Here is a 22,510-nt window from a genome sequence, read left to right as displayed (position 1 = left end):
GTTGATCTCCTCACCTGTAGCTTACCTGTAACAGCGCACACCAGCGCTCCTCTTCAGACAAACAATGTGTATGTTGCGCGCCTTATATATATAGCCTCCGGGCGGATAAAGAGAGCCGCACTGACTGTGTTTGTGCAGAGAGAGGGAGGGCAGAGCCGGAGACACGCTCACTGATCGATCAGCCCAGCCTAGTCCCAAGAGACACCAGAGCTTCAGAGGAGACACAACGGTGAGCTTTGTTTCTGTCCGGGATGGTTTGGAGGAAGCTAATGTCATTAAGAACAAGAAATGTCTCTGTTTTGTCCACTTGATAAATGTTGTGATGATAATCGCGGTTTTCTGCAGTGACTGGGATGGAGTTGGGTCTTCTGCTGTGGATCCTTTTGACCTTAACGGGGAACACATCAGCGGCGGAGGAGAAGTACAGTACAGCTGTGGTGAGTGGATTAAAGAGAGGAAAAGTGGGTAACGCTTTATAATAAGGTCCTTAATAACCATTAATTAACAAGTAATAAGGCATTGTTCTCGCTTTAGATCCGGTAGTTGCAAAAAGCATAGTTAACTTATAGTTAACTTATAATAGATGAGCAATAAAGTATATTTTAATATCAATAAGCAAACAAAATAAGATTAATAAAGGCATGGCAAAGACATAATGGGTGGGTCATGGGTGTTTGTAATGCCATTATTAACACATATAAGCTTATAAACACACCATAATGTTAATAAGCATCTTGTAAGGACTTACAAGGGGATTATTACTTGTTAATTAATGGTTATTACAAGGACCTTAATATAAAGCGTTACCGAAAAGTGTTATTCTACTGTGTGTTGATTATATATATATTAACGTGGCATAATAACAGTCTAATTATCTATTTATTTCTATACTTCTCTGTCTAATTCTTAGCTGTGGTGCTAGATTTCTCCAGAATGTGCAATATATCATTTTCTTGATTATATTTTTGACTGTAGAATAATTTAAAGTCAGTTCAATTACAAATATTATTATATATATATATATATATATATATATATATATATATATATATATATATATATATATATATATTATTTATATACCCTGTTAGGATTATTAAACCATCAGCAGTTTTTTTGGGGAAAACACTTTCAATACTTGCCTGCATATGTTTTTTTCTTGTTTGTTTTAAAAAAATATATATATATACACGGTTGCCCATGAAGTTGGAATAATTTTGTTTTCAGACACAATCCTCTTTTAATTGTGGTTTAATTTTAATTGTGATATGTTTGGAAGAGATTCATTAATAAAGTTTTGAGAAGATATACACTTTATCGGTCAAGAATAAATCACATTGTCACAATCATTTCATGGAAAGAGGTAAAAACAAATATTTCATCCCAACTTTATGAGCGACCATGTATAGATAGATAGATAGATAGATAGATAGATAGATAGATAGATAGATAGATAGATAGATAGATTACTTTATTCATCCCCGAAGGGAAATTCGGTTGTCACAGCAGTTCGGTATTCAAGTACAATAAAATACAATAGAATAAAATACTTAGGTAGCATAAATAAAAACAACAATAGAAAAAAACACAGAATAGAACAAGGACAAGTACGTACGTCTCTCCGGCCGTGTTGTGCCTCAGGGCCATATATGTGGGGTCTATCTTTGCGTCAGGCTTAAACAAACTTAATTCTGATTGATATGAAAATCAGGGTGTCATATAGAAGAATACATATACATATATATATACATACATATACATATATATACATATATAAATATACATATAGCAAGTCATTATGACTCATTAGGTTTATAAAAACAAAAGATTATATTATAATATATATATTATATATTATTATTATATATTATAATAGATTATAATTTACATTATTTTGTTGTGCATTTAGACTTTTTTTTAAAATATTTTCAAAAAAAGTATGTTTGAAAACAACAACATTGTAACATTGTATTCAGATTATTACAATATGCTAATCTCAGTTGCACATTTTAACTTAAATCATGACAGGCAATAAAATATGGAACTCTCCAAGCTTCCTATGTCCAAATCACTAAAACACTTCCTCAGAAACACATAAATTCTGCCTAATATTGCGCAACTGCTCATGTATGAACTTTAGTGTGTCATGCTCATGAGGAAAAAAGTGTATTTTCACTTCTGCTACCTTAAAAGTCAATATAGTTGGTCTGCATAAAACAATAGGGGGACCTGACTATTTAAAAATCAGTCCAAATCAAAGACGGACACAGTGCAAAACCACCAAAATACAACGGTTGAGAAATGAGCCAACACCTTTTCCTTTCAACTGCAGCTACAGTAGAAGGGTGGAGGCAATGCAGGATGTTTCAAAATCACTTTTAAGTAACAGATTTAGCAGGTTGTGACATATCTTCTTGCTTATTTCAACTGTAGACCATTCTCTTCTCAACTTTCGGCATGCAAATCGTCAATTGCATGCTTCCTTTTTCCCATCAAGCAACTCAGTCAGCAAAGACAGGATGATGTAATATTAATGAGTGAGAAAGGCTGACACACTGCATTGTGAGAAACATGCTGGGTCTGATCTATAGTAGTAAATATCCTCTATGACATCAGCATCTGTTTAAAATGAAACTGTGTTATGCACATATGTTTGGTCAGAAAGTGTTGAAATACTGGAAGAGCGCATACCATTAAGGCATACCATCCTTGTAGCGGTGGACTCGGGTTCGAATCCGTCCCGAGCCCTTTGCCGCATGTCTTCCTCTGTCTCCCCCTTTCTACCTGTCACTATCTAATAAAAAGCAGTAAAATGCCCAAAAAAAATCTTTAAAAAAAAAAAAATCAAGAGAATTGTCTTGGTTTTTTATGTTTTGGCCTTCAGTAATCTGCATTAGGACCCACTGTGACCATTCCGCTTCGCAAACACACTAAAGTCTGTGTGCATTAAGATTAAGATTAAGATTTCCTTTATAAGAATCATCATCCTATGCTGTGGTAATGAATGAATGAATGAATGAACCCTTTATTGTCATTGCACAGAGTAACAAGTACAACGAAATTGAGCCATCAACCCGTCCAGAACGCATAAAACACCCACAAACAATATCACAAGGTAGACAGGACAGGAAGACAGGGTATGAAGAGAGAGAAATACATATGACGAGAGGAAAGGAGGAAAAAAGCATGAAAAAAACCTCAGCAACATGGCATGGTACACTTTCACAACATGAATATGACGTGCAGGGGGGGGGGGCAGCATAGCCATGTGGCCATCCGGATCCGCAGCCACCCGGCGCAGCTCTCAGACCCGCCTGTCTCGCTGGGGGTATGAAGCATCGAAGGCGTGGGTTGGGGGGTGGGTAGGGGGGGGATGTATGCATGTCAGTATATGTGGAAGTTCGTGTGTGTAGGCCTGAGACCCGCCTTTGTCAAGCACCAAACAGTTCGTCTCAGTTCGCTGGAATAACAAAAGCGATGAGCCTGGACGTTGCTAAGGAGATGACCTTCCTTCCTGGGCCAGGGAAGGAAGGTGGACAGTTCAACAGGTGGTTATGGGAGTTGAGAGGGGGAGAGGATGGGATGGAAGTGTCTCACTACATTCCTCAGCAGGGAAGATTAGCAACGGCCTTCGAGCCAAGGCTGTTGTTTTGGGGAAGCCAGATAAGATTGTAATTTGAGCTGTGGCTGGAAGTGGCAACGATTTCTGCTACTAATCCTGTCGATGGTAAAATGTCCCTCCCGGTCTCCGGATCGTTCCCTCTCCAGGGCTGTCACCCTTCCCTGAATGGTATCCACGGCGCGGTTTGTGACCACAGTCTGAGTTCCGACAGCCCTGGCGATACATTCAATCATCACGGGCATCTTAATGGGGCCTTTGACAGCTGACACCGTTTCCTTTGTGTTTCGATAAACCAGAGCAAAGCCCAATCCAAACAGCAAAAACCCTGTTATCATGGTTCCGAATAGGTAAAGATCTTCAATGTCCTCCAGAGACAGAGGTGCCAGGCACACGATGCGCCACCTGCTCCAGGCGTCCATCGTGTAGCCAGCCACAAAAGTCCCCTCGGGACAGGCGGGCTCCCCAGAACCACGGCTTCTCGTCGAGAAAATGGTGTCAATTGCGTTAAGAGACCAGTTGATCAAATCCATGGTTTTTGGTTTTTTGAGAGCAGTGTAGAGAGAGTCTTCCAAAAGCTAGACAGTAGACGAGACGAGACGAGAGGAGCGAAGCAGGGAAAAACACAGTGGGAGGGAGAGAGAAAAAAGATGCGACCGCCTCCGTTGAGAGCCAAACAAGAATAATTTTTGTGAAACCACACATTGCCAAATCTCCTCTGGTTCTCTTGTTTTCTGTGCAGGATTGGTTGAGCAGGTATGGCTACCTTCCTCCTCCTGACCCGCGCACCAGTCAACTGCAGACCAAAGACGGGATCGAGAAAGCCATTCGAGTCATGCAGAGATTCGGCGGGGTCCATGAGACTGGGGTGCTCGGTAACAATACATCATGTGTATATGACATTTCACATGCCTGGGGGTTTGTCACATGAGGTCTCAAACTTCCTGTAATCTGCTCTGTAGTTTCACCATACACTGTGTGATCAACTTCTCTTACAGACACAGAAACCCTCAAACTCATGTCTACGCCTCGATGCTCGCTGCCTGATATCGTTGGGAGTGAGGACATGCTGAGGAGGAGGAGGAGGAGGAGGAGGAGATACGCTCTGTCCGGCCTTAAGTGGCAGAAGACAGACCTCACATGGAGGTGTGTTTCCTGTCATGCTACATTGTGGCTTTTTATCATCCTCATATGAATCATAGATCTCTGTGTATCATCCACACAATTTATTTTTAGGTTTATAAAAAGCTGCAGCTGTCATTCTGCACGTCAAAGAGAATTTTAATCACACTAAAATTATGTTTAATTATAAGACAACTATGTTAGGATTACATATACCTTCATAGGGGAAGTTTTATTGGGGAAGTGTATTTTTTAAATCAAAAGTCTCACAGTGTTTTCAGTAGCTTTTTGACCTTTTGTTTTTGAGAAATCTGAGTGTTAGACCACAAGTCTTTCTTAACAAATCATGAGAAAAGCATTTATACAAACTGTTTGGATTTCTTGCTTCCACGGCTGCGGCTAAGTTTGAGCACATTCACGTTATCAATTTGCAATGTTATCTGGGGAATTTCACATTTAAGCGCATACACGTTAAAAAGAATAATTGAAGGCAAGTTCATTTATCTGGCACCTTTCAGCCACAAGGCAGTTCAAAGTGCTTTACATAAAACATCAAATTATTAGAATTAAGAAAGAAATTAAGAAACACAAGGTAATATTAAAAGACACATCTTAATAGTAAAATAAAATGAGCCTGGTGTTATTCTATATTTTCTTGTGTTTAAAAAAGTGTCATAAAAGGGTTGATGGTGTTAGTCACCTCTTAATACTGTCTTAATACAACTTCCCTATTATGTCGGTCGTACTCAACTCAACTTTATTTGTAAAGCACTTTAAAAACAACAACAGTCGCAACAAAGTGCTGTACATAAACAAGCAAACAAGAAACAATAAAATAAATAAAACAGGAAATACATACTTAAATAAATAGATTCATGGCTTTTTTAAAAACAATTAAAAAAAAACAATAAATAAAAACAAACCATAAAAACACTAAAACAAGAGCAGAGTCTCATGCGTGGTTAAAAGCCAAGGAATAAAAATAGGTTTTAAGATGAGTTTTAAAAATGGACAGTGAGGAGGCTGATGTGCAAAGGCAGGAGCAGCAGATCAGCTGACCTGAGGCACCGAGCAGGAGCGTAGGGGTGGAGGAGCTCAGAGAGGTAAGGCGGGGCGAGACCATTTAAAGATTTAAAAACAAATAAAAGAATCTTAAAATGGACTCTAAAATGCACAGGCAGCCAGTGGAGGGAGGCCAGGATGGGAGTTATGTGCTCCCTCTTACGAACTCCAGTTAATTTTTTTTTTTTTTTAGTTTTTTTTTTAGTTAATTTTTCCTTCCAAAATATTTTTATTGAAAAATACAATAAAAACATTTCCAATTACAGAAATACAATTATCCTTTTCTTATTTTTTATACATATATGTACATGTAAACAGTCACATATACACATACACAAACGAAAATGAACAAAAACACTGATAGATTTGTAGAAGAACAATAATTAAATTAGATTACAGAGTGCAGTGTAAACCCCCACCCCCCACCCACGTCCCACCTCGGCACATCACAACCAACAAACATACTATTGATCAATTATGCAATATAAAATGCACAACAACAGTAATAGGCAGAAATTCAATCAGGTAGTACCTCTAAATTAGTGAAATAGGAAATAAAAGGTTGCCATTTGTGAAAAAATTTGACTGTACTTCCTCTTAATGTATATTTAATTTTTTCAAGCTTTTAAAAAAAAAACATGAACACGAACTCCAGTTAAGAGGCGAGCAGCTGCGTTCTGCACTAACTGGAGCCGTGCGAGGGAGGACTGGCTGACTCCAAGGTACAGTGAGTTACAGTAATCCAGCCGAGATGTAACGAAGGCATGGATTACTGTTTGAAAGTGCTGGAACAAAAGAAAAGGCTTCACTTTAGCCAGCTGCCTGATTTGAAAAAAGCTGGATCTAACAAGAGCACTAATCTGACGATCTGATTTAAAATCACTGTCCATCTTAAAACCTAAATTTGTGACAGTCGGCCTTTTAAAATCTGCCAAGGAAATTCATTCGTACTGATGATGTAAAACATTTAGTCACAATAATATAGTTTCATTCTTAGGAAAGTTTTCAGCAATTTCTTGTAAAACAGCAGACCACTTCCACCATTTGTGTGAGAGATTACAGATAACAACCCACACTGGGTCTGGAAAGAGGAACCCTTTTTTTTTTAGAATGTATTATTGACTTTGACGTGAGTTCTCATGAATTCTCCTTCACGTCTGTCTTTGATCTCAACATCTGTGGCACGAAGAAATAAGCTTTATTAGGTTTTAACTACACCGGCCATACTTATTAGTAGGCTTGTTTCATCAATTGGATTTGTTGACAGGTTAGTTGTGTTTTCACTGAGTGCTTTCTGAGTACTTTTTGGAAAGCGGCTGAGTGTTTGCCTCTGTTCCCATACAGGTACTTTTGTAGCTGCTAAGGAACTGAGTCTGAATGTGACGTAAACAGTTCTGCAACAATTTTGACCATGACGTCAATGACGCTACGCTGACAACAAACCGACTTGTCGGCGGCCTTTCTTTTTCCTTTGTCCATCGTCGTCTCTTCTTTGGTTTCTTGATCTTGATTCTCTCGTCTCAGTCTGCTGTGCTTATCTCTTTTAGAAATGGCGCTGTTGTGTTGTGGTTGTGTCGATTTCTACTCACGTCATATCCTACCTCAACCGTATCCAATCAGCGTCGACTAGTCGGTAGCAGCTCAGTAGCGGCCCAGAAAAGTACCTAAGCAGTTGAGGCAGGTACTTTCTGAGCCGCTACCTGAGCCGATAACCGGTGAAGTTTGGCGGATCCTCTCTCCCGAGCCACACCCATAGTGGCTCACTAGAGGGAAAAGTACCTAATGGAAAAGCGCCTATTGTTGACAGGTGCATCCTTTATATTTTTGTTAAGCTGGAAAAATAGTAAAATTCTTATAAAACTAAATATTCTGTTAATTTGAAGAAATTGTAAGTCTTTCAAAGACTCGATCAACTTCATACGTGTATGTATTAAAATGACAGGGTGAAACCAAATGAAAGTCTCACATACAATGCACCGTGAAATGTATTTAGAGGATAATTAAAACAGGCTTCAACTTTGTGAATATCCAAATTATCTCCCTGTCTGCAGTGTCCACAGCTACCCATCACCCTCCATCTCCCCCAACCTGCCTGACCACGTGGTGGACCAAATCCTGACTGACGCCTTCAAAGCCTGGAGCGACGCAGCCCCCTTGACATTCACTCGGCAGAGTAGTGACAGGAGGGGGGCGGTGGCTCCAGGCGACATCAGAGTGAGTTTTGCCCAGTTGCTTCACGAGGATGGGTACCCTTTTGACGGGCAGGGCGGCACCCTGGCCCACGCCTTCTTCCCGGGCAGAGATGACATGGCAGGTGACACACACTTTGATGATCATGAGATCTGGAGCTATCAAGGTATTTACTGAAATCATGATGGATGGATTTATGATGACTAGAATATGTGAATGACTAATGATGAAAAAGTGTTTTTTTTAAAAAGTGATTCCTCTCAAATCCTGCTTGTTTGTGTGATCTTCCTCAGGTGGCAGGAGAGGCACGGACTTGTTCACAGTTGCAGTGCACGAGTTTGGCCACGCGCTGGGCCTGTCCCATTCCTCCAGCGATCCATCCATCATGAGGCCGTACTACCAGGGTCCCGTCGGAGACATTCCCAGCTACCAGCTGCCCCTGGACGACAAGACGGCCATCCAGCAGCTTTACGGTCAGTAACAAAATGATCACTGACTGTGATATTGTCCTCTATTGCCTATATCCACAGTTTTTTTTTTTTTTTTTAAGATATTTTTTTTGGCCATTTTGTAGCTTTATTGAGAGAAAGAGATACTGAGAGTGAAAGGGGGAGACAGAGGGGAAGACATGCGGGAAAGGGCTCCGAGCTGGATTCGAACCCGGGCCGCCCGCTTACGAGGACTGGGCCTATCCCACCACATGGAAGGCATTTTTCTGTCATCAATTATTTGATTTATTTAATAAGTATTAGACAAGTACAGCACTTGCATGGCAACAAATATCCCTGGGTTCCCTTTTGACCTTTCATCCTGACCAACATTTTCGTATTATTTAATTTACTGTGGTATAAAATGCTTAATGGCCATATAACCATGACATCAGGTGGTTTTTGGTAGGCCCTGAAAAAGGAGAAAATGTTGAAACTTGTTGTTTAAATCATGATAGTAAAGATTTACGAACATTGTACATGCTAACTTTGAATTTCAAGTGTTATAGCTGAATAAAACACACAAGTGCGTAAAGGTGCATTCACACACAACCGTTTCCTTCCTTGTTTTAAAAAGGAAACTGTTTGCATCCTGTGTCAAGCTTCCCCTGGCTACTGAGAAGAATGTGGGCTGCTTGCACAATTTATGTAGCGCTGTCATCAGCTTTCAGCGCCTCTTCACTGTCGTCTGCTGTCACTGTTCTGTTGTAGGTGTGAAAGTTAGTGTTGATCCGGACCGCCCACGCCTGCCCAGTCCACCTCCTCCTCGAAGACCAACACAGCCGTGAGTTGAGGAAACAATCAAAAACTACTCATCCAGCCAGACAACAAGCACTTATCATTTGCACTTGATGATCCCATGCATGCACTCAGTCTAATTATGAATCATGATGAGCAATTTAAGGCCAGTGGATGCAGATAAAAGCCTTGTGATGGAGCCATACTGTGACAGTGTTATTGCACCCTCTAGTGATTTTTTTTTTTATCAAACTGCATCCTATGAAATATAATTTGACTAAGCTTTTTCTGTCCCAGTGTGAAGCCCTCAGTCAACGAGCGCTGTCAGGCAGGCTTTGACGCAGTCGCAAATATCAGGGGAGAGGTCTTCTTTTTCAAAGGTGAGAAATACTGTCACTAATGCACAGAAATAGAAATTCCACGGAATAAAAAAAATACTTCTCTCTCAGATTTACAGTTATTGAAAAAAATGATTAGACCACCCTTGTTTTCTTCAATGTCTTGTTAATTTTAATGCCTGGTACAACTAAAGGTACATCTGTTTGGAGAAATATAATGATAACAAAAAAAAGTTCATAAGAGTTTAATTTAAGAGCTGATATCTAGACATTTTCCATGGCTTTCTTGACAATAACCAAAATCATTATCAAGAAAACCATGGAAAATGGCTAGATATCAGCTCTTAAATCAAACTTATGAGTTGTTTTTGTTATCATTTTATTTGTCCAAACAAATGTACCTTTAGTTGTACCAGGCATTAAAATGAACAAGAAAGCAAGGAGAAAACAAGGGTGATCTAAACATTTTTTCCATGACTGTACATTGTTAATTTAACAATTACATATTCAGAATTGGGTGCTGATGTAGTTTAATACAGGAAGCTCCCACTTTACCATCCGTGTATCTGAATATAGAATGAGACTCATCATGTTCACTCTCTTTTCTTGGAAAGGTGCACACTTCTGGAGAATTAGGCGGGACAGGCACATGGTGTCCCTCAATCCGGCTGAGATCAAAAACTTCTGGATGGGCCTCCCGCCTGGAACGAACAAGATCGATGCCGTGTATGAGCGGAAGAGCGACAGCAGCATTATCTTCTTCATCGGTGGGAAACAAGTTCATGTGGTTTTGTGGGTCTCTGCTGGATCTAATTTTGGTTGTGGTTCTTTTGAGTCAGACTAGAAGGTGTGAACTTGATTCTTCTCACAAAATTGGTGGTATTTTTAAGGTGTTGGTGGTTTTTCACAAGAGCATGGCATCTGCAGAGCAACAACTGCAATAAATAAGAATAACCTTGACAGATACCATTTTTTTTAATTTGCATGAACAAATTCTTACATTTCCTCTCTGGCTGTTCAGGGTCTCAGTACTGGGTCTTCAAGGACACGGTGGCCATGGAAGGCTACCCTCGGCCCCTCTCTGAATGGGGCATGAAGAGAAAGAGCGGGGCACCGGTGGACCGGGTGGATGCAGCCTTCATCTGGGCCCACAACGGCAAGACCTACCTGTTCAGCGGTGGGGAGTTCTGGAGGTTTGACGAGAGCCAGAAGGGCGTGCAGGTGAGGCAGCCGGAGGCGGGCTACCCTCGTGACACCAGCCTCTGGGCAGGAGTGCCCACCGACATGGATGACATCATCAGCTGGGGAGAAGGTAACCTTGTGTTAGGAGGCATAAATATGTAATGAATTTCTGGCACCAGTGTCGGATAAATAAACAAAAGGTGATGACACTTTAGTATGAGAGCAATGGAAAAGAACAAACTCAAAATAGAGATGGCTGATAGATAAATGTCAATGTTGTTTCTTTTTGTGCAGTGGTGGATGAAGTTTTCTTTGCATAAAAAATACTTCAGAGGTTGTTTGAGGTATTCAACCATAGTCAGTGTGTTACCTACAGTACATGGCGGTCGTCACTTTAAGTGTTCGCTACTTTTAGAATATATTCAAAGCTCAGGCAGCTCTTTTAGAAAGGGAACTGCTGCTGTTATCTGTGCTCTCTTCAAAGCTACCAGACTCCATTGACAAAAACTCAAAACTCATGTCATTTTAACTTGTGAAACATGGGAATTGCTAGTCTACTGCTGCCTCGATCAAGAAGATTGTTTGTGTTTTGTTATTGTGTGACTTTGGTGTTTCCAATGATTTCAGATTCACCAAAGTCTCACAATAACACAAACAAACTAACCAACTGAGGCAGAGGTAGAGCAGCAGTTCCCATGCTCTGTGAGGTGAAATTGCTGTTTTTGTCAATGGAGTCTGGTGGCTTTGAAGAGAGCATAGATAATGGCTTAAGTTCCCCTGTGTAAACTTAAACAGGCTTGTCTGAGGGCAAGGTAAAAATAGTGTACACATAAACTGATATAGATTTTTTTTTTTAATTACTATAATGCATTTTGCTGCTGCCTCCGTCCACAGCAGCAGATTGCTTACTTCAGTGCCTGTCCTCCTGCCTGCTTCTTCATGCTCACCAAGGTTATTATAGTTTCCGAAAGCTAACAAAATAACGAAAAATATAATTGAAAAAACATTTTTGTTAACTGATATAAAAATAACTAACTGAAACTGTATTGTGTGGTTACAAAACTAACTAAAATTATCGTGAAAATGTCCTTTATTTTTGTCTATGTCAACCTTTTTCATACATAAACCTTTTTGATTGATATGAAATCAATTACATCCATTTGATTTTATGAGTTAATAAGCTTATTGGGGCTAAAATGGATAAGGCAAAAGAAATAAAGGCAACATTTATTGTGGCCTGTTTGAAACTTGCACGCAACAAATACCCCATTATAAAAAACTAAAACTAAGCACAAAAAAACCCAAAATTAAAGGTAGAAAACTCACTCTAAAAATTAATTAAAACTAACTGAATTTGAAAACAAAAATTCACAACGAAATTAAAACTAAAACTACTGAAAAATCCAAAACTATTATAACCTTGGTGCTCACCACCATTTACTGTAGGTAATACACTGATTATGGATTACCTTAAACCACTACGAAACTACTTTGTTTAGGCAACTCGTTTAAAGTCCTCTTGGGTCTCAGTCCTGACTTTGTGCCTTTCACATCCCTTACCACACATTTTGTGGCATAGCTACTAAATTCAGTGCATTAATTTTCTGCTCCTGCTCTTCAGGAGATGCCTACTTCTTCAAGGACAACCTTTACTGGGTATTGGAGAGTGGAGGACTAAACCAAGCTGTTGTCACTCCGAAATCCATCGCTGTAGACTGGCTCCACTGTCCGGCTCCGCCTGCAACCGCCTCTCCTCGAAACCCAAAGGGCTGCCGCTGTGACTTGAATGACTCGTCTTCATTTCTACAAAGCAGCTGGCTCTTCCTCATCTCTGTTATATTAGTAATTTATTAATTTGTTAGAAAATAAATACCTGAGCTTGGACGTGGTTTGAAACTAGGCTGTTTTTGTACTTTTGTACTACTGTCAATTGTTCCACTGGACAGTAATAACGGCTCTTTACATTATCATACACTCACAGTACATTACAACCCACAAGCTGGTTTCAAATTACATGCTAGCATCATAGCAACGTTAATGTCTTCCTTTAGCATAATGAGTTTCACCTCTCCCTTAGTGTTGGGTTACATGGAGCCTGTATAGGAGAATGCATGGAAATTTCACACAGAAATCCAGCAAACGGGCTACTCTCTCATACTGGGGTCTTATACAACCACCTTATGGGCAGTAAACAGGCCACACAAACAAAATGAAGTGCAGTAGTCAATTCTGTTATCGAAGCTCATCTTTTTCAATTCAGAGTTTGTGCATTTGCATATAAAAATATATACAGCACAAACAGAAATATGATTAATTACACTTACAGACTGAGTTTTTGTTTGCACATGTAAATGATTTCCTAGAGGCACATGATCAAGAAGAAAAAGCACCTTTTTTTTTTTTTACAATTGAGCAAATGCTTTTGCTTGACAGTATTATTGCAACAGTTCTGCAAACAGAGACTCACAAAGCAGCAGTCAATTGTTTCCTTGTAAGAGTTCAAAGCAGAGTTCAGCAGCAGGTGATCAGGCCGCAAACTGAGATCTGAAATGATAAAAAAAATATGCAAAATGGCTGCATAGATGTAGCTGCTGATAATACAAATGCAATCTTCTTCTTTATATTATTATTTTTGCACTGATTTAATATCTATCCTGTAACAAAAAGTGATTTAATTCTTGTATTTGATTATTTAACCTTTGTGCATCCCTTTATACAAACTATCCTTTCCTGAAATAAAAATGTTTTTATTATTTTCCACTTACGTTGAGTTTATTTTTTTAAACCACCATACAAACATAATTAATTATTTTCTGTTTACTAAAAGCTAGGGGGATTTCCTGTTTTTATTGTTTATATGTGAATGATTAGCAACATGTTACGTCCCAGTCTAGCGGTGCCTTAACATGAAAGGCCATCTTCCCCAAAGCCCAAGTAGCCACCAATTTACACGTGTATATAAGTTTGTTTTATTTGGATATTTATAATGCTGTGTAGAGTGAATGTGATTTTCCACTTTGCTGGTGATTTTCTAATATTTTTCTCATAGATTTTCGAGGGCACAGTTTGGGTTTTCAGCTGTCATGTTTAGACTTGGTAACTCTTAGCTACACACCTGTGAGGACAACACACACACACACACACACACACACACTCACACATTGTGTAGAACAAACATTGTGAACAGCTGTTGTTATTAGTAACTGGCCAATAGAATCGGTGTCGATCACCCCATTTTCTGTACGGGGGCAGGCTTAGCCCAATACAAATAAAATGTAAACTTTTATAGTGTTCGTGGCTCACTCTGACTGAATTCCTGCCAGAATGATGTTATTCTGAGACCAGATCTGCATAATTTCACCTGTGACCAAAAATAAAGGCCGGTTTTGAGACCTTACTTTACCTCCAGTGTGTGTTTGCTCTTGGGCTTCCAATCTATGAACCAGAGTGATTTTTTACAAGGTAAAGGATAGATATTTATTTGCAATAATAAATATTCGAATCCATATATTTTCTGGTAATGCTTCAGGGTTAACTAAAGCCAAAATAACAAACAAAGAAATCTGTCTCGAAAATAAAAACTTTAACTACTCAATACAAATGAGCCAATCCCGGCCAGGGAGTGAAACCTTCCCACCAATCCTCCTGCAGTTTTGGCACGCCCCTATCTACATATGAAAGTGACACAAAAACACAGGGCACATGCACAGCAATCTACAAAAATGACCACAGTCACAACAACCAGCATTGATTTTAATGCATTTCTGGTTTTTCTTTTTTTTTCTTATTTTGCAGAAACCCCTCCTAAAACTGTTGTTTTAAGTTATTAAGTTATTGTTTTAACTTACTTACTTCCGACCTGATCATGTTACATTTTTTTTAGAATTTAAACCCTTTAAACAACATTTTGTTTACTTAACATCACAGTTTTATAAAAAGAAATACACAAAAAGTGAATTTTTAACTGTATACTAAATTCTGACTTTGATTTTTTTTTTTTTTTTGTCACTACAGGGTTCCATAATAAAGCAGCGATAGCTCAAGTGGAAACCAGGAAAATAGCTTGTATTTGACCCATAAGGCAGACATAGACAGAAAATGCCTTAATCTGATGGAAAATACTAAAAACTACAATATTGAAGCCGGAAATCCAAATTGAAAGCCTGATGTAAGACAATATTTGATTTAACAAAACAAAAAAAAGAAACTCAGCTCTATCTGTCATTTCCTCCTGAAGACCCCTCGGTCTCTGACTGCCTCTCAGAGATCGTCACATGGATGGGGGCACATCACCTCCAGCTGAACGTCTCAAAAACTGAACTACTGGTCCTCCCTGCTAAACCTACAATCCACCATGACATCAACATCAACATTGACCCCCTGTGTCTTGCCCCCACCAGGGTGGTGAGAAACTTAGGTGTGATGATTGATGACCAACTCATCTTTTCCAGTCATGTTGCCTCAGTTACCCGATCATGCCGCTTTGCACTTTAGAACATCAGGAAAATCAGACCTTACCTAACTCAACATGCTACTCAACTCCTGACACAAGTTGTCGTCATCTCAAAACTTGACTACTGTAATGCCCTCCTGACAGGCCAACGCCCTCCTGACAGGCCTGCCAGCCTGCACAGTAAAACCCCTTCAGATGATCCAGAACGCGGCAGCGTGCCTGGTCTACAACCAGCCAAAAAGGTCACATGTCACACTGCTGCTCATCGAGCTCCACTACCTGTTGCAGCCCGCATCCAATTCAAATCTCTAATGCTGGCCTATAAAGTTGTCTCCGGTACTGCACCTACCTACATGAATGCCCTGATTCAGACATACACTACTGGTCAAAAGTTTTAGAACACGCCAACTTTTCCAGAATTTAATTGAAAATTATGCAGTTTAATGTCTCAGTGTACTCTGAAATTAATGCACATTTGCAACATTTAAAATTCTTTATTGAGCGTGATAGTGTTTTGAAAGTAAAAAAAGATTCAAAATCACATTTTATGTTGGACTAAAGGACTAAAAAAAGACACAAAATGACCAAAAAAAGACACAAAATGACAAAAAAGACACCTAAAGACACAAAATGACAAAAAAAGACACAATATGACTTACAAAGACATGAAAATAATTCAAAAATGGACAAAATATCCCAAGACTCCATAGAGTTCAGTTGTTAACCCATTTCTTGTTCCCTGAAAAAAGGCCTACTTGTATAATTCTGAAATGTACATTATTTTTCAGTTTTGGTTAACCTTACCTTTTTTTATTTACCTCTGGCAGTTCACCACTTACCTTTGTACCCTTTCAAGCTGTTCATTTGACTTTAACTGCTTGAATTTCAATAAAAAACTGGAAAAATTGGGGTGTTCTAAAACTTTTGACCGGTAGTGTATGCTATGCATATGCTTAACGAATTGTCACTAGCACTTATTGATGCACTAATAGCTCTTACTGCACTATACCTTGATTGTTTGATTTTTTCTTCTTGTAAGCTACTTTGGATAAAAGTGTCTGCTAAATGACTAAATGTAAATGTAATGTAAAAAGAAAAAAGAAAGAAACAACTCACACCAGAATTTCTCCAAAATTCATCAATGCAGCCAAAATGATTGAAAAATCAAAAATTAAAATTAAACAATGTCCCAATAACGTTTAACTTGCTGGTGATCCTGTAGAGGTGGAGCTCTGCAGATGTAACACAGTAAATCATTATATGTTTAGCATTAGTAGGGTTTAGGAATTTCAATTGAACTGACATGTTTTTCTCTGTATGCAGGAAATCAACAAATGGAACATTTGTGTGTGTCTCAATTCCTAGCATTAGTGTCTGTTTTTGTGTCGTCTCTTCGGAAGATTATCTCTTGATCTCAGCTACTGTAGACGCTGTTTTCCTGCTACAGCCATATCTCATGCCGATCATTCTCCAGTGACAGTCCCATATAAGTCAAGCTAGATCAACTCAGATTGCCACCTTCAGTTGGTTACACCTCTCCCCCTGGGCCATGACATACTTGTATCAGTGACATCAGATCTGAGTCAGTCACCGCGGGTCAGAAAAAATAATATCTACTGTTGTTTAGCCTGACAAACCACTCTTTTGTTCTTTACTGACACCCTTCAGATGGTCCGATATGAGAACTAGCTGATTTTAAAGTTTACTCTGGTAGCACTCAATCTGAAAGTAAAGTGATGCACCTGTGAGTTTGATTTTTATGAAATATGATCATTCCTGCTTCCAACCCTCTAGTGCATAAAAAATACTTAAATACAACAAAAAAAACAAATATTTTAAAAGGGAATTGGTTACAGGAAGTCCCATGAAAAACAAAAAAATACAAAGGTATTATTAATTCAAAATCATTCCTTTTATGTTGTGTACCTCAATATGTTGTTAAGAAATCAATTTAAGATTACATAATCCATTCAGAAAGGTATATAAAAAAAAGTGGAGCAGCATATCATTTCAGTGTGGAAAATCATGATTGCTCCTCATTTCCAGTGGTTTAATTCTATAATAAACATAATAAAAAAGTTACAAAATGTCTGAAATTAAAATATATGAATACATTTATCAGAAGTTGTTAACTCTGGAACCCCAACTAGTCAGTACAATAATAATTTTGCACATACAAACCATTAGATCATTGCATCTGAACTGGTTTTATGAAAATTAAATGCTTACTTACCCACCAATGGCTTAAAGGAATGTTCAATCATGGAAAAAAGCATGCAAACAGGATTTCCTGATTATGTATGTGATCAAGTAATTGTCATAAATGTAGAAAACCCGTTTTCACAACAGTAAATTGTGGTTTTATAAGGCCTTTTAGGGGGGAAAATGGATCTAAAATTAAGGTACATTTGTTTGAAAAAAATAAAGCTCATAAGAGTGCAATTTAAGAGCTGATATCTAGCCATTTTCCATGGTTTTCTTGATAACCAAAATCAAGAAAACCATGAAAAATGGCTAGATATCAGCTATAAATTACACTCTTATGAGCTTTATTTGTTATTTGTCCAAACAAATGTACCTTTAGTTGTACCAGGCATTAAAATGTACAAGAAATTGAAGAAGGGTGATCTAATAATTTTTTCCATGACTGTATATACATAAAGAGAGCCAACTTCACCCAGACATGAAAAATTGTGCATGCTTACTTCAAAGGCCTTCAACTCTTCTTTGTAACGAAGAACATTTAATCATAATATGGCTAGTTAACCATTGAATCTTTTGTCCGAAGCACATTTAGAGTTGTTGAAGCAAGTTTGAACAGCAGTATTTATTCTGGGCTTTATGTTCAGGTCATTCGATAAGGTTAAAAGCATAAAACTTGCATCCTCACAGACAGATTTATGAAGAAGCAAAGTGTGAGAGTTGAAGCGAAGTGCTTCGGTAAGTATAGCAACCTTTTATGTCATCTAAGGTTTTGTGAAACAAAGCGCTCTCAAAAGCAATGCCAAGTCTCAAGTGTCTGGCTCGAGTTCAGTCCAAGAGCAACAATGGGGAGGAAATCTGATATGGTTACACAATGCTTTTCAAAAGAAAAGCAAAAAAAAAAAAAAAAAAAAAAAAAATGGCACTTCCTAGGAATTAGCCAACATTCATTAAAAGTATTTTGATACATAAAATCAAGACAAATGGGAGATATTGTCACCAAAACATTTTAATTTAGAGACACATATAGATTAAGAGGTCACAGTTCTGTTACATGTGCAAGTGTTGCGCTGTAGGGCAAAAGGCATAAACATATCATTGCGGTAAATAATGGTGCTCATTTGACTGAGTGACACGTCAATCCTTCATCACACCGGTTGAACGAGACGGCACAGGTTTCATTTTTGAGTGTTAAGCTTGGCAACATGGCTACATTTAGCACATATAAAGAGTATAAAAATATAAAAATATTATTTGACAGATACTCGTTATATACTTGACTTCTAAACATCCATTACTATATCTACCCAGTAAATTTAGTGCAAGTGCATCCCTGTACATAGCTTTGGCAGCTTAAAAAGAAAGTTCTTGTGCACATCATGTTTAACAAATCGATCAAGCAAGAGGTGCAATCATGCATACAACATTTTCTGGATAAATAATTGTTTCTTGACAACATTAATGCAACAAAGGTCTTGTGGTGTTAAGGCTCAGTTTTGTTTGTGCGTACTGCATCCTTCATACTGAATTTAGGACACCAATGAGGAGTCGTTCAGTGCATACATTGTCCATATTATTAACATGTAAAGTCAGACAAACCAGATTAAGAGGGAAAAGGAAAAGTGGTGAAGGGGTGTGTCCTCATTGCAAGCAGGTTAACCAGCATCAGCTGAGACGTCCCAACAACACCACCACAACCTTTTACATGTCTAAGCCTTGCCCAGAATGAGGCTCAGAGCCATCAGCCCCAGAGAGTAGCAGGTATTAGAGGCACTGCTAGACTGCGTTGTCACCTTTTGAGCTTTCTGGATGCCTCTGTAGACGTTGGTCATGAGAAGTGATGAGCTGTTGCCGATGTGTACGGTGGTACTGAAGAGGTCAATCTGGAAAACAAGATGTGAAGCACTGTTAGAGCGGCATTGCTAATCGGCCCCGGGATAAAGAAAAAGAAAACTCACCAAGTCTTTGGAGACTTTGACAGGTTCCTTGAACACAGTCCAGACCACAGCCTCATTGCAGTTCGGGGTGGTTAAAGAGCCAAGGTAGCGGTAATACTTGGAGCGATCCACGCCGGGAAGGAGATCATCCAGTGAAATTCCAGATGGTATGGAAATGTGGTCGCCTGGGGGCATAAACACAACCTCTGAAGGGACTGTAGCTGACACATTTCATTCAGAAACATCAGATCAAACTCTGCACAGGACAAAAGAAAATATCTGTTTACCGCTGTTTGAGATGTTGGACAGGTAGGAGGCCAACTTTTTCCAGCTCTCAGGTTTGCCAGTCTCATCTCCTGACATTGCCTGAAAAGTGCACACACAAGTGTTTTGTCCAGCCCCGTGGATGCTTCAAAAACAAAGAATGGAGTGACAAACTAAAGCTGCAACCTTCATAGCTGAAAAATTAAGTGCAAGTGACAAACTGCAGTTCCTCAAATGGCCACTTGAGGCTGGCTTCAAAAGCAAAACAATTCCCATAGACACCCATGTTAAAAAGTCGAACTTTACAGCCTGGTTAAAAAAAATGGTTCGTCTGTAAAGTCAATTTCTTCCTTTAGGACAACCATCCAGGGTGCTTTCTTTATAACTTACCCATTGAAATTCTATGAAGGCATAAAGTTATGCGTGATTAAGCGTGTGGCTGCTTTGAGTGACAGGTAGCTGCCCTCAGGTGGTGTGTTGGCAACCAGGCACTGCCTCCTTGCCCATTTTTGGATTAGCCAGGGGGTATGGAGCCAGGTAAGGCCAAAAGGGCAGTGGCAAGAGCCACCTACACCGAGCTTCATTTTGGCTCTGCAGAATCCCAGACTACACCCACATTTTAATTTAAGAGAATAATCCGGATGATGCAGTGCAACAGTTGCTTGGAACAGAAACGGGATGCAAAACTTTTTTTTTTTGCAATGAGTTTGCAGACAGATAACATTGGAGCATATTACAAGTCTTGAAATGCATCTTTTCTCACCTCGATAAAGAAACCAAGAGCAGCAAGCCCTGTAGAGTCAGCGACAGCCTGAGTTGTGTTCCCGTTATAGGACCCCTTGCTGTTTACAATGTGCAACTGTTGGAGTGCAGTAAGAAAAATACTTTGAATTAATTAATTTAAAAACACATAGCCTGAACTTATAGCTGAGCATGAAGCAAAGACTGAGCACTATACCTCCATGGGGTAGCGCTTGCCATCCACAGTGTGCTCGGAGCCGGGGACGGAGGAACCCTTGCCCCAGTGCAAGTGGAATTGCAGGCTGTCATAAGACTCAGGCAGATCTCCTCCTGAGATGCTTACACCGCTCTTTAGGGTGACTTTTACTGGGGGAGAACCCAAACAGAGTGGACTATTAAATCAAAACTGATGAGAAACAGAAGAAAGAATGATTTGTTGGCCAGATGTTGCTGCTAGGATTGCAACACCACAGAAGGAAAAAAAAAAAAATAGTTTCCAAGCATATTCTCTTAAAGCTTATTATTGCCTCCAGAAATACAATTCAAGCGGTTGGTTTCCTCACCTGTCTTGCCGGTGTTTGAGATCTCGTCCAGGTGGGTGGTGCTGCCGAAGTTAGTAAAGCTGAATGAAGTCAGATTGGAGTCAGTTTCGGCACTTGCTGGGACGATGTCAATGGGCGACTGTCGGCTGCCGTTGCAATACTTCGGAGCAATAGTCGGCCATTGGGTGTAACCTATAAAAAAATAAAAAATAAAAAAATGGAAAAGGATTTTTAGTAAGTGAAGAGCAGCAGCGTTTCAATTTATTTAGTGGCCATTGAGAGATGAGGGGAGATTACTCACTGCAGCTGGAATCATGGTAACACCATGCTGGAGGAGGAAAAAATAATTCAATTATTTTCAGTCATGGGGAAAAAAAGAGCACAGTTTATGCAAAGCTTCAATATAGATTTCAGACTAATAAAAGAGCCTCAAATATTTACCGACTGACTCCGAGGCACAGTGTGCTCTGGGCACCAGGATGCACACAGCGAGCGCAGCAACAATCCACTTCATCTAAAATAACGGGTGGGAAAATAGTTTTACATTTTTTTTTGTCGCACCAAAATTTTAAAAGCACCTGCAAATATTCAAATTCGTTCATTTTACATTTGCCAGCTAAACCAATTTGCCAATTGCGCACGCGTTTTAAAATAGGCTATATCAACTTTTTTTCCCCTTTAAATTAAAGATGAAAAACAAACATTTAAAAATGCATCAGCCTAATGTGAAGAAGAAAACAGAGACCTTCAGCAGCGTTCAAAAGATCTTTTTTTTTTTTTAAGTCAGTTTCAGAGAAATGGAGCAGGACTTTTAGCCGCACCTGAATCCAGTTAACCTGAGCAGCAGGGTGTCTTACCTTGGACGAACCTGTAGCTCCTTCTGTCTGCAAACACCTGTAGAGTGTCATCCTCCCTCTTTATATCCGCTCTCCCTCCAGCCCCCTCCCACACCGCCTCTATGTGACAGTCTCCCTGAAGAATGTCCTGCTGCTGCAGGTGATAAGGAGGGATTTTTTTCTTCTTTTTTTTTGTGATCGTTTGTTCGGAGGGAGTTTTTAAAACATTTATTTAATTTACTGTTACAGCCACGACTAATGGGAGGAAGTATTACTCTGCCAGTATGGCTGTGATATGTATCATAAATAATTGTATGCATATTTATGTATATTAAGTTTTTAACTTGATTTGTTATTTTTTTTGTTTTTTTCTGTACGTAAAGTTTACAATAACAACAGTTACACTAGACCCAGATCAACAAAGAACGGAATTTATTTCATTAATTATCACCACTTATCCGCACTGAGAGGCGGATATACCCTGGACAGGTTGCCAGACTGTCACAGGGCTGAAAAAAGGGGCGAAAAAATAAATGGGCACATTCTGCACAACATGGAGCCCCACCAGCATGCTAAAAGCTACGATGCATCATGTATGATGAAATAGTCCTCAGCCTTGATTACGATTAGCATTAAGTTAAAGGAGATCCAGATCAAAGTAATTAATGATATGGTACTGACAATTAAAACCATCAAACCGAACCATCTAGGGGGTCCGGGGGCAACAAGCACAAGGGAACATTTGCCTATTTACACATCCAGTGTAATATTCATCCACATCCAATAGTAACTCTGC

General features: G+C 39.2%; 2 protein-coding genes across 3 annotated transcripts in view; one reads left to right on the top strand and one right to left on the bottom strand.

The window, feature by feature from the left end:
* The window catches only part of mmp25b (matrix metallopeptidase 25b), a 28,270-nt gene extending 14,134 nt beyond the window's left edge, over positions 1 to 14,136 (top strand). Inside the window, 10 exon segments of the mRNA XM_059325326.1 lie at positions 346 to 437; positions 4,362 to 4,494; positions 4,618 to 4,765; positions 7,855 to 8,159; positions 8,287 to 8,466; positions 9,193 to 9,265; positions 9,517 to 9,599; positions 10,172 to 10,324; positions 10,579 to 10,869; positions 12,361 to 14,136. Of these exon segments, the coding sequence (XP_059181309.1) occupies positions 346 to 437; positions 4,362 to 4,494; positions 4,618 to 4,765; positions 7,855 to 8,159; positions 8,287 to 8,466; positions 9,193 to 9,265; positions 9,517 to 9,599; positions 10,172 to 10,324; positions 10,579 to 10,869; positions 12,361 to 12,608 (1,706 nt within the window). The 3' untranslated portion in view covers positions 12,609 to 14,136.
* A 4,249-nt stretch (positions 14,137 to 18,385) lies between these two features.
* On the bottom strand, positions 18,386 to 21,808 carry LOC131959509 (carbonic anhydrase 4-like). Of its 2 annotated transcripts, none has more exons than XM_059324715.1 (9): positions 21,736 to 21,808; positions 21,320 to 21,392; positions 21,180 to 21,206; positions 20,900 to 21,070; positions 20,554 to 20,702; positions 20,359 to 20,454; positions 19,619 to 19,697; positions 19,353 to 19,516; positions 18,386 to 19,277 (listed from the first exon to the last, which is right to left on the bottom strand). In XM_059324715.1, the coding sequence occupies exons 1-9, from the start codon at positions 21,784 to 21,786 to the stop codon at positions 19,104 to 19,106; spliced, it is 984 nt and encodes a 327-aa protein (XP_059180698.1). In that variant the 5' UTR covers positions 21,787 to 21,808; the 3' UTR covers positions 18,386 to 19,103. The 2 variants fall into 2 exon arrangements, with proteins under 2 accessions (XP_059180698.1, XP_059180699.1); XM_059324716.1 differs by lacking the exon at positions 21,736 to 21,808 and adding an exon at positions 21,624 to 21,662.
* Between the last annotated feature and the right edge of the window lie 702 nt (positions 21,809 to 22,510).

Source organism: Centropristis striata, chromosome 21, assembly GCF_030273125.1.
Source record: "Centropristis striata isolate RG_2023a ecotype Rhode Island chromosome 21, C.striata_1.0, whole genome shotgun sequence".
NCBI lineage: Eukaryota > Metazoa > Chordata > Actinopteri > Perciformes > Serranidae > Centropristis > Centropristis striata.
This window is presented reverse-complemented; position numbering and strand designations above follow the sequence as displayed.